A 12,723-nucleotide genomic window follows, 5' to 3' on the forward strand; every position below is an offset into this window, starting at 1 on the left:
CTAATTAGTTAATACGAGGTTGTCTTTGTTACGTAAAGCCGAGCGTAAATGGTGGAGATAAGTCTATATTTGAAAGAATTAGGCCATGTTAGAAGGAAATTAAAGGTTGTGATAGCTTAAGCAAAAACTGCAGGCAGGAAATGGTAAAAGCAATAACCAACTCAAACTAAACTAAGATTGGCTAATACAGAAGAAAGAGAGAGAGACGCAAGCTACATTGGATTGACATGTTTCCCTATCTAGAATAGGAATTTCACCAAGCAAAACCTTTCTCTCTCTTCCCTTTTGAGACCCTTTGTATCTTCTTCATTCAGGTAAATCTTTCTCTACCCATTAGATATGGTTATTGCATATCTATATTGAATTTTTAATTGTCAAGACTAGGTGTTTATAGCAAATGTTTTTACTTGAAATTCCTTGAAACTAGTGTTGCATGTGAATATTTAATTGTTTTTTGTGTTGTTCATGGTGTTGGAGGAAGAACATTAGATCATCCCATTATAGTGGTAACAGACTTGAAACATTCTACACATTACATTGTGCATTTTCATTTATTCAATTCCTGCAATAATATTTGTTTCATTCGTCTTCAGGGTCCTCAAAACCTGAGACGGGAAGTTCTGGGAGAGGTGGAGTTTCCTGGGCGGCAGTTCTTTAGCTGATACAATGAGCAACAGCAGTGCCCCAGCTCCAGATACTCCACCGCCATCAGACAATAATTCTTCTTCTTCCAATAATACTAGTAATGATAATAATAATAATAACAATAATAGTGGCAATAGTAATTCTTCATCGTCTTCCTCTCCTCCTCCTTCTTCTCCCCCGCCATCATCTCCTCCACCTTCGTCTCCTCCACCTTCCTCTCCCCCTCCTTCCTCTCCCCCTCCTTCATCGCCTCCACCTTCTTCATCACCACCACCAGATTCTGGAAACTCACCTCCAGATGCTGGAAACTCACCTCCAGGTTCATCGTCCTCATCGTCACCACCACCTCCACAGAGTCCCCCTCATTCACCTCCTTCTCCTACTGGTAATACTAATACTCCACGTACACCGCCCACTACATTTACTCCACCTCCACCGCCTCATCATTCCCCGCCACCACCAGCAAAGAAAGTTTCACCACCACCGCCTCCAAGATCATCATCATCTTCCTCATCTTCATCGTCTGACAATTACCTCATATATACTGTAGCAGGAGCACTTGGTTTGGGGTTACTTCTCGTTGCTTTGATCGCCCTTTGTGCTATAAAGAATAGGAGGAAGAAGAAAAAGCGCCATCTACAACACCATCAACAACCAATGCCATATTATGATCATCAGTCCAACCGATATAAAGGTCCTTCCTTGTGTAGCAATAATTTTTTTTTTTTTTTAACATATGAATGGAAAGGAAGCTCATGGTAATTAAAATTAATTATGTTTGTATGATTTGCAAGCAGTTGACCCATATTACAACAGTTCACCACATCCAAACTGGCAGGGAGGAAATCCGAACTGGCATCCCCAAGGAGGAGATGGTGGAAAGATGCCCCCACCACCAGGAGGTGGTGGCTGGCATTCTTCTCCAGCACCTCCACATATGATAAGCAGTGGAGAAATGAGCTCCCAATACTCTGGCCCAGTGCGTCCCCCCTTGCCTCCTCCATCCCCAAATATTGCTCTTGGATTTAACCAAAGTACTTTTACTTATGAAGAGCTAGCAGCTGCAACAGGGGGATTTGCGCAATCCAATCTGTTGGGTCAAGGTGGATTTGGTTATGTTCACAAGGGTGTGTTGCCTAATGGAAAGGAGATTGCAGTTAAAAGCCTGAAGATAGGTAGTGGTCAAGGAGAGCGAGAATTCCAAGCTGAAGTTGAAATCATTAGCCGTGTCCATCATCGCCATCTTGTATCACTTGTTGGATATTGTATTACTGGAGGGCAACGCCTTCTGGTCTATGAATTTCTTCCCAACAAGACTATGGAATTTCATCTTCATGGTAATTTTCATTTTTAATATAAATTTCCTCTGTTTACCTCCATCATCAAGTTAATTTTACACTTCATTTTTGACATGATAGTCTTCTACCCCACCAAAGTTCAGGTACATATACACTGTGAATTGCAAGAAGAAACCTTAAATGGAAATTTCACAGCCGTGAAAGATAAATAAAGTGGGAAATATATAATCTTTGATTGAAGAACATTGAGCTTTAGGTTTCTGGTGTTGTCACCCAGAAAAATAAGCAGTTACTAAAAGTTGATTATGCTACAGCCTCGTCCTCTTACAATTTTTGGTCGCAGGAAAGGATCGACCAGTCATGGATTGGCCTACTAGGCTTCGTATTGCACTAGGGTCTGCAAAAGGACTTGCTTACCTTCACGAAGATTGTAAGACAACATAGCCTATCTCTGTCTCTCTTCATGTTCTTCTGCATGTTCTAGTCTCATTATTTTGTGGAATGTTGCTTGCAGGCCATCCGCGGATTATCCATCGAGACATCAAGGCTGCTAATATTCTCCTTGACAACAACTTTGAGGCCATGGTATCTGTTTCCTTAACAATTTGTATGTTCTTTTAAAGAGATGTAGACTAAAAGGAGCCATAATGATGCCTTAATATCCGCTATGATACTTAATTAAGCACACGAAGCTAATTAATCATGCTGCAATACTTCTCACACAGGTGGCAGACTTTGGATTGGCAAAACTGTCTTCTGACAACCACACTCATGTCTCTACTCGTGTCATGGGGACTTTCGGGTAAATAATACCATTTCAAGTTTCTGATTAAGGTTATAGTTTAGAGCATTCTCAAGAAAGATGAATGTGTAGCATTCACTTTTGATTTACAAAATATGTGTTATACTCTGAATTTTGTGTCCATACATTTGAATTATAACAATGTTATAATGTAACAACATCAGCAACCAGTTCTGTATCTTTGAATCAGTCATCAGGCATCAGTTATATATATATATATTCATCTTAAACAAGGAGATAGAGAGAATTTCACTTACAGAATAGAAGATAATTAAAATGAGGTAGGACAAGAGTCGGTTTATAATAGCATAGCAGGACCAACTGAAGCGAGGATGAAATTTGGGTAGCAGAAGGGTAGAATCTGCTTTAAACAGTCCCTTGTATGCAATTTAGAGAATATGGTGATCTGAATTTTGAGACCACTAAGTTGGGAAGCTGACAATGTGCAAATGCAGGTATTTGGCTCCAGAATATGCATCAAGTGGTAAATTAACAGAAAAATCTGATGTTTTCTCATATGGTGTCATGCTTCTGGAGCTCATAACTGGAAGGAAACCTGTTGATATAACTATGATGGAAGATAGTTTAGTAGACTGGGTGAGTCCTCTCTTCTGAATTAAGTATCTTGCAATATAGAATGAAATTATTTTGAGCAAAATTTACTAAGGTAAGACATCATAACATACAGGCTAGATCAGTTGCAAATGAAGCACTGGAGAGTGGAAATTATGATCGGTTGGTGGATCCTCGCTTGGAGAATAACTATGAACCTCATGAAATGGCACGCATGGTAGCCTGTGCTGTTGCTAGCGTGCGACACTCTGGTAGAAAGCGCCCAAAAATGAGCCAGGTATGGAATGGGAATGGGAATGAGATGGGTGATTGATTATTAATTAGACGCATAATTAAACACATAATAATACATTAATAATGGAAAGCAGATAGTTCGTGCTCTGGAAGGAGATTCTTCGCTAGAAGACTTACATGATGGTGTAAAGCCTGGACAGAGCTCCGTCTTTGGTGCCTCAATGGGAAGCACTGAATATAGTTCATCTTCATATTCTGCTGACATGAAGAAGTTCAGACAGGTGGCTTTGGGGAGCCAAGAATTTAGCAGTGAGTATGGGGCTGAGTCCCGTGAACTTGGTACGCCCGTCCAACAAAAGCACAATACATGAGCACCCTAACTACAAGAATGGATGAGCTTGAATTTACTAACTAGTAACTACGGCCATTTCTGTGATCATGTATTTGAGATCACAACGATTATTACCTTAAGTATGCGCTTCTTGTTTTTCATTGTCATTCTTTTTAGTTATATCTGGGGGGTTGAATTTAGGTCAGATTGAAGTCATTGATTGGGTTGTAACATGTAAATGGTGACCTTCTTTAATTAAATTAACTGACTTAATTTTTTCTATCAGATGTATTTTTACACTACTACCTTCCATTAATATACATTATAATCAACAAAATTAAACGTTTGAATCTTTTTAATAACACACTTTTCTCTATGTGGTGGTTAATTTCTTTGTTTAACTTTTGAGTTAGGATTTTTTTCATGTATTCTATTCATTAGTTTATATGATGCGTATATATTGTTTATATTTATTGTATTACACACTTAAAATGGTCATGTTGAGGTGCTCGTAAGTTGATACGAACGCTCTCAATCATTAAAAAAAAAAAAAAAAAAAAGTATTATTTCAAGTATGTTAATGTTGTGAGTGGCCTGCAACTGCAAGGTTCTACATTTGATAGTTACTAATAATGTTAAAAAGTTTTGCTTTTCTGGTCCTACTTTTAATTTTCTTTTTAATTTTTATAATTATTTTGAAAATTAAAAAAATATATAAATAAGGACTACTAAAAAGGACTTAAAAGAAAATAACAATGATAATTGATAAGGGTAAAAATATGATAAATCAATTAATTTTTTTTTCAAAGACAGATATTTGATAGAGGAAGATTACTACTATGTTTATGTCGTACTCCAACGAAAAAAAAAGGGTGTTTTCATAATCATGAACATAACCAACCTTTACAATTTTTTTTTTTTATTATTATATATCAGTCTCAATTAATCTCTATATACCTTAGAACTAAGACCAAATAAAAACTATAATGGTCGATTTCTAAACCCCTTATGAGATGGGTTTTTTTAATATAACCAGCTTTTATTCTTATTTTCCATAAAATACTGAATCAAACAAAAGGCGCAGCCCACTCGCTGATGTTTATGTAGTTTCTGTCTCTCTCTTTTTAAAGATTTGTATAATAGAAAAATACTTCAATGTGATTTAAATTTTAATGTTATTAATGCATTAAACTAATGTGCTAAACGGCGTCGTATCAACTCATATCTATGAGCTGAGAAACTACTTGCTGAATTTTTAAGTACAGTCAGTCAGTCAGTCTATAAATACCTTCTCGACACTTTCCTCTACCTTTTGGCTGCCGCTCGCAGGCTCCATTTTCACTTTTTACCCGAACTCACCCAACCCGACCCTAATAAACAGATATCGAACTGTTTCATGTTATCTTCTTAATAATCTCATCATCAACCCTCGATTGCTTCTAAAACCCTAGTTTAGCCCCGATCTCTTACAACATGGGAGACTACAACGATCCCTTCATGCGCAACCAAAACGCCGCCGTTCAGGCTCGTACCAAGGCTCAGAACCGCGCCAATGTCCTTCAGCTTAAGCTGGTTAGTGTTTTATTACACCTCGTTTTTGTTTCATGAAAATTTTGAGGTTCTTTGTTTTGATGTTAATATCTGATGATTTTAGGTCATTTGATCTTTTGTATAGATTAATGTGGATTTACATGTTTTATTATGTAATCATTAGTAGTTCTAAAGGATTTTGTGCTATATATAATATTATTTGATATTATTTGGTTTTTTAACCAAGTTATTAGGTTTTAATCGGTCCTGTAGACCCATGTGTTAGTATATAGGTTATAAAACAATAATGAAAATATTGGAGGAAATTAGGTGACAGGAATGAGGAATTGAAAGTTTTTAGACTAATTTTGATTCAATATCCGTTTGGTAAGCGTTTTTAAATTGCTTTTCTTTCTACCTAGAGGATATACAAGTTCAAGTTCTGCTCCTGATTGCAAGATAGTGCAATTGAGTTATTTGTGTTTCTTTATTGATTTTACTTGAGCAAAGAAATATGATTTTGCTATTTGAAACCCCCCTTTCTAAACAAGCACACAACCTAAATTCTGTTTTTCCGTTTTCTTTTAACTTTTTTCTTGCATGGATGTGATCAAGACTTTTGTCTATTTTATTTTGTGCAGATTGGGCAAAGTCATCCTACTGGCTTAACAGCAAATCTTCTGAAGTTATTTGAGCCTCGACCCCCACTGGAGTATAAGCCGGCTATTGAGAAAAGAAAATGCCCATCACTTACAGGTCCTACAAAATTACAATACCACCATGATGGGTATTCTTTTGATATTGATTAGCAACTATTGATTCTGTTGAGGTGCTGTATTAATTTTTTTTTTTTTTTTTTTTTTTTTTTTTAGGAATGGCGCAGTTTGTGAGTAACTTTGCTGAGCCAGGAGATCCGAGTATGCTCCACCTGTACCAGAGGCTGAAACTCCTGTAATAAGATTCCTTCTTTTTATTAAAACTTATTCAATTTCTAATCTGCATTTTAGGTGACATCATGATCGCTCCTATTTATGTTTCTTGTTTTATATATCAAAGCTAATGCCTGTTAGTTATCTTTTTGAGCATATCCATATATTAAAGCATTCATTGTTTATCTGTATATAACTTCTATTTGAACAGGATTCATATAATTAAAGCATTTCGTTGTTTATCTGTAATAACTTCTGCTTTTTTTCCAAAGTATTTCAAGTAGTTAAGGCTATTAATGCTTCTTGAAGGTATAAATGGTGATTAGATGACAAGTTTTATCTTTTCTACGGATTGAAATGTCTTTTCAAATTCAAAGTATTATTATAGATTCACCTATCTTTGGATATATTTACCGACATTTTGGTTTGGAAATTTATTGTAACTTTGGGTATTCTGCATAAGGCTGTCATCTCTAAAGATGCTTCTCCTAACAGTTGGTATTATTGGTTAGTGGAGCTAATGGATATATCTGAAACAATAAAACTTGCTTGGTTATTGACCTCGTTTAATTTAGACATATTTATCATTTGAGTTGCTTGTTCATCTCAAGAGAGAACTGCTCTTTCTTTCTTCTTCTTCTTTTTTTTTTTTTTTCCCCTCTTAAATCGTTTTTCTGGCTTCAGGCACAAAGAAGAGCTAGAATCCATAAGTTACGGCTAGAGAAGGGTGCAGAAAAGGCTGCTGAAGAACTTCAGAAATGTAATGCCACCTTTCTTCTATAAAGTTCATATAAAGGTGGATTTGATGTTTTCAAAGTCTTAAAAGTTTTGTTTCTCTGATACAATATATTCCCTGTTTCTGCAGATGACCCCAGTAGTGACCCAAATATTTCAGGAGATCCATACAAGACATTGTTTGTCGCTAGGCTTGTAAGCGATAAATATCCTACTTGTTATCTTTCTTTTTTTTTTTCCTTAGTTTTTCCTCTATGATTTATTAGTTATTTTGTATGCTTGCAGAGTTACGAGACCACCGAGAGTAGAATCAAAAGGGAGTTTGAGTCTTATGGACCAATTAAACGGGTAGGTATTTTTGAGCATCCCCAATGGGTTTGGTAAGAGGTTATGTGCCACTTTTTTCTTTCTGTTTACTTTCCAAAATGGTTTATTTTTATAAAATCAAGATTTGAGACTTTTATGATTTGTGTTTGCAATTTTTTGTGACAAAACTTAAATTCTTTTTGTACTATAAATTTAAGCTTGTTCAATTTTGCCTGTATTCTTGCCATGTCTTTAAAGTGGTTCTGAAATCCACTCTCAATTACATTGATTATAGTAATAGATGACAGTTGCAAGAATTCGTGGATGGTAAGTGTAGTTAGTGATTACAAGGGTATGTTCTCTTCAACATCTATAGTAATCGTGAGAGAGAGAATGTTGACATCTCCCTGTTCAATTATATACCATCGAATGGAGTGTGCAAGTTGGAATAATAGCTAAGGTGTTACTTGCCGCTTTTTCGGTTACAGTGTACGGTATTTTGTTCAATTAATCCTTAACTTTCTTTTGGTATAGTTTGATTTAGGAATCATTATGGGACAGGGGCTTTCTTCAATTTTTTTGGGGGGGAAATAAAGAGAGAAAAGGCATTCTTCCACTCTTTAGATATTCTTTTGTAGTATTAAGTCAACCTCTGGTAAGGGGGCTTATTACTCTGTTCTGCAAATGAATTTTTGTTCCCATTTCCTACAATTCCATTCCAAAGATGGTGCTTCATCCTGCACAGTAAAGCTGAAATTTTAAGTTGACCAGAGCAGTGATGCATTGTGCCTTTTGGCCTTTATTTTCGAGCTACAAAAGGAGACCATCATCTGTTGTTTTTCCTGCAGTGGGTAAAATATGTAGGGAGTATTAGCATCTCTTTCTCTTTTATTTGAATTTATAGTATGCATTACTTGCTACTAAATTTTACTTTTGGCTTTAAAGGCTATCAAAAACCTATCAGCAGTTGAGAAGATGTACCGGTATTTTCTGTATTATCTATATTATCTACAACAGTTTTGTCATTTAAAACATTTATTCCCTGGTAAGGGGAGGTCTAGTCTGTTCAACAATTGGTAAATTTGCTACAATACATCAGTTAATCTGCAACTCTAGCAATGGTGGTGATGCATCTCGCGAGGCAATTCCTATGATAAAAAGGTGAGCACGGCTAATGAGGCATAGTGCCTGTCTGCCGTGCCATTTAGGATTTACTATTTCTACCTCTGTGTAGGGTTGTCACTTGGTTACAGAAAGTACAAAGTGTTTGTCATGAATTTCTGATCCCTCTGAGGTCTAGTTTTCTCCTGTAACTGTGGTTCATATTTTTTTTTCTCTTTTGCTTTGAGCTTCTCAGGTCCGTTTGGTTACTGATAAAGAGACAAATAAACCCAAAGGATATGCGTTCATCGAATACATGCATACGCGGGATATGAAAGGTTGCTTCTGTATTATGCACTTGTTAGTTTCGGTCTGATATGCTTTTGAACTGTTTTCTAAAAAAGCACAACTCCTTTACATCTCACAGCTGCGTACAAACAAGCTGATGGGAGGAAGCTTGATGGCAGAAGGGTGCTTGTAGATGTTGAGCGTGGTAGAACAGTTCCAAATTGGCGTCCTCGCAGACTAGGTGGTGGACTTGGAACAACCAGGGTTGGAGGTGAAGAAGTTAATCAGAGGTTTTCTGGAAGGTAAACTGCAACCATGCATCATATGATGAACTCTGGGAAAATTGATTCTCTACCTGCTAAGCTATATATCAAGTATTATGATGCAGGGCTTGATCACTTCTAATTGTCTTGTCCAATGTCATTTTATCAGAATGTGTTTTGAAAAGATTTTCTTAATCTGTTTTTGGGTGAAATGTAACATGTTTCCCTTAATCATCTTTAACTTGTCAGGGAACAAGAACAGTCAAGACCACCATCTCGGTCTGAGGAGCCGAGGATACGAGAGGATCGGCATGGTGACCGGTAGGATTTACCTAAATTTTTCTGTTTATCTTATTTTATATTTTAGGCATTACCATATATTTTGTTTGTAAAATAATATGTTTGACCAAAGGCTTATTTAGTCCAAATCATTTAATTTTTTGGTTAAGGTTTTTTCTGTTTACTGAAAACTACTGTGAAAATTTTAGGATAAATTCTCATCTTAAGGCCTTTGTCATGGCATCTTTATACCGTTAAAGTTGTTCGAAGATTTTTAGATGCCTAAGGTTTGGGTGTCATGTATTTCTGATTGATACTGTATAATGACTTGTATAGAGAAAAATCTCGTGAAAGAGGAAGGGACAAAGAGAAGGAGCGAGAGAAGTCCCGCGAGCGCTCCCATGACAGGCCGAGGGAGCGTGATCACAGAGATGATCGACACCATAGAGATCGTGACAGGAACAGAGAAAGGGAGAGAGACCGGGGTCGGGACCGTGACAGAGAACGCGACCGAACTCGTGATCGTGATCATGGTCGAGACCGTGGACGTGATCATGAGCGGGGCAAAGAAAGAGACCGTGGACGTGATCATGAGCGTGATCGTGATCGCCTTCGTGAAAGGGAAAGGAGCAAAGATTATGAACTTGGTGACATTGACCAGGACCGTGGATATTCCCGCGATAGGGATGACTATGATCGTATTGAATCAAAACATGATCGGGATCGACATGGGGAAAGGGACTATGATCATGGTGATGAAGATGATGGTGAGTGGTATGAACACCCTGACCATTATGAACGTCATCGCAGTTATGGTCACGGTGACCATGATCGTTATAATCAATATCATGATAGTGATCATGATCGATATGATCAAATGGAGGAGGATGATTACCGTTATGACCGTGCAGTGTCTGAGTCACGTGACAGGGAGCGTACTCGAGATCTTGATCGTGAATACTGAATTTCAGAAAGGTCACTTTCCCAGGAGAATGGTAGCTAGAAAGCTAGTTCACTGAAACTCTGAACTTGCAATGTGTGTAGGAAAGATTTCTAGGAGCTTAATTGTTGCTATTTTATGACCCTGATGTGTTATGTTTATCCTCAATTTGCTTTCTAGTATTAAGGAGTTGAGTTTGTTGTTTGATTAAGATGTGAGCCAGAATTGTTGTTTGGGCATGGCCGGCCGTCAGATTTGTATTGTGTTCAAGTACCCTTATTATGTGTCTAGAACTTCTGACGCACGTCTTTTGAGGAGATCTTTTTTGACGTTTGATATGGATTGCTTTAATAATTTTTTGTCGTCAACAAAAATCTGTACAATCCAATGCAGAAGCATTGAATTTGCAGCACACAAAAATTGAAGTTCTTGAACAGATTTTACAACTACATGATTAACTTGGTTAGAACTTAGAACAACTCTATTTGGCCATCCTCCATTCACCATTCCATGATTTCCTTGGCAGTGGATTTCTCAATTTTGTTAATTACTTATCCTTACTAGGAGAGGAATTATATGCTTTAATACCATAATCATTACTTTAGTCAAATAATCAATGACATTAATCATTTCTTAGTACTGTAGCCGGTGCAACTATAACTTGCAAAAATGAGGCACAATCTTCTGTTGAATCAATTGAGGAATCCTGTATAGCCAGCCGCTATTCACTTAAAAATCAATGCCGGAGTGATTGAATAACGCCAACCCAACACTTACCATTGATTGCCCGGCCATCAACATCAATTGATTGTTTCACCGCTAACCCATATCATTCCTAACAACCCATAAGATTCTCATTACGGCAAAGCTGTTTATACAAACTCCGTGTACAAAGAGATTTTGTATAAATTGACGTGACAGTGTTATATAATATGAGGACTCATATAACATTAATGTGAAATTAAGTTATATGGGTCTTAAAGCCACATGGCATGCTTTGTGGTATGCCATATCAATTTGTACAAATCCTCTTTATATAAAAGTTTTTACAAATAACATTACCTTTCCCAATATCTGGGTTTATTCTAAGGTCTAATAACCAATTTTGGGTTTTCTCGCACATTGAGTTAACTATAACGTGTTAGCCCATAAGTTATGTATGTTTGCGTTTCTCTTGAGAAAAAAAGATTGGTACGTTTGGTTCAATATTTCTATCTATATTCTCAATCCTATTCTCCAAATATTGTTTAGCACATTATTCCATAAATATTACTATATATTTTTTAATTACTTTTAGACCCCTTAAGTTTATTAATTTCATTAAATACCCCCAAAAAAAAGTTTAAAAATTAACAAAAATACCCCCATCAAGCCATACTTGCCAGATTTCGGCAACCACCGTCGGTGGTAGCCGGAATATGTATAACGGCCTATACTACAACGGCCTATACCACAACGGTCACTGGCCGGTAGTTCACCGATCTGGTCTTTTCCGGCCAGATCTGGTCTTATGGTCATCGTTGACTGAAAACGACAACCATATCTTTGGCCGTCGTTTTGGCCTTTTTCGACAGTCGACGGCCACAACAGGCAATAGATCTAGCCTTTTCCGGCCAGATTCGTGGTGAATTTTGCCGAAAAAGGCCATAACGACATGTTACGACACAGACCCGATCGGTCTATGTCGTAACGCAATTTTTCGGTAGGGTGGTGGGGGTGTTTTTGTCATTTTATATGTTGGGGTGTTTAATTAAATTAGTAAACCTAGGGGCTTTTTTTATAAATTTTTAAATTTTACCTCGTAATACTCCCCTATTCAACTACCCAATATTATTCCCCAAAAATCTTATCCAAAATAATAAACCAAACGCACTCGACGAAACTTAAGAGGGCATGTTTTACTTTGCTCTTAGACAAGGGAATGCCCATCGACATCCATGCAATGATGTCCAAAAGGGGCGTTTGGTTCAGGAATGTTAGATACTGAGAATTTTAGAAAAATGTGTTTGGTTAGTGATGGGTATGTTATATTAATATGTTTGGTTATGGGAAATAAATTGGTGGGTATGTTATTTAATTACCAAATTGTCCCCTTTTCAAATATTATATAATATTATTTTATTATTAATTTTTGAATAATTTCATAACCCAATATTTCAGATTAGTTAAAACACCCCCGCTTATATAAAACTTTAATATTACGAAATCACCCCCACCACTGGGGCCGCTTGCCGCCACCGCAGACCACCGCCGGAAGTCTTGAAAGTCCCATCAGCAGCTGACCGTGACCAAGAGGCTTGCTATGGCGTTTTCGGCCATATCGGTCAGATCCTTGGCCATTATCGGCCATATCGAAGCCTCCCAGAGTCTCCCACTGAGTCTCGTTCTTTTTTAGGGACTTCGGTGATTTTCCGGCGGCGGCCATGGTGGTTGGCCGCTGTCGGCGGTTGTGACTGGTGTGCAGTGGTG

At 37.3% G+C, this 12,723-nt stretch overlaps 2 protein-coding genes across 2 annotated transcripts; both read left to right on the plus strand.

Moving 5' to 3' along the window:
- The first annotated feature begins 254 nt into the window (after positions 1 to 254).
- Positions 255 to 4,183, plus strand: LOC116113072 (proline-rich receptor-like protein kinase PERK4). The gene is made up of 10 exons (XM_031399227.1): positions 255 to 314; positions 594 to 1,339; positions 1,443 to 1,982; positions 2,287 to 2,373; positions 2,458 to 2,528; positions 2,669 to 2,745; positions 3,201 to 3,342; positions 3,434 to 3,595; positions 3,687 to 3,861; positions 4,061 to 4,183. Exons 2-10 carry the CDS (start codon positions 667 to 669, stop codon positions 4,126 to 4,128), a joined length of 1,995 nt encoding a protein of 664 aa, XP_031255087.1. The 5' UTR covers positions 255 to 314; positions 594 to 666; the 3' UTR covers positions 4,129 to 4,183.
- Positions 4,184 to 5,199: 1,016 nt separating this feature from the next.
- LOC116113034 (U1 small nuclear ribonucleoprotein 70 kDa) lies at positions 5,200 to 10,581 on the plus strand. The gene is given in 11 exon segments (XM_031399170.1): positions 5,200 to 5,455; positions 6,055 to 6,169; positions 6,286 to 6,327; positions 6,330 to 6,364; positions 7,027 to 7,102; positions 7,208 to 7,272; positions 7,363 to 7,425; positions 8,741 to 8,822; positions 8,912 to 9,074; positions 9,285 to 9,356; positions 9,651 to 10,581. Coding segments are annotated over 11 exon segments (1,440 nt in total). The 5' UTR covers positions 5,200 to 5,356; the 3' UTR covers positions 10,279 to 10,581.
- The last annotated feature ends 2,142 nt before the right edge of the window (positions 10,582 to 12,723 follow it).

This window comes from Pistacia vera, unplaced genomic scaffold (assembly GCF_008641045.1).
Source record: "Pistacia vera cultivar Batoury unplaced genomic scaffold, PisVer_v2 Contig673, whole genome shotgun sequence".
Taxonomy (NCBI): domain Eukaryota; kingdom Viridiplantae; phylum Streptophyta; class Magnoliopsida; order Sapindales; family Anacardiaceae; genus Pistacia; species Pistacia vera.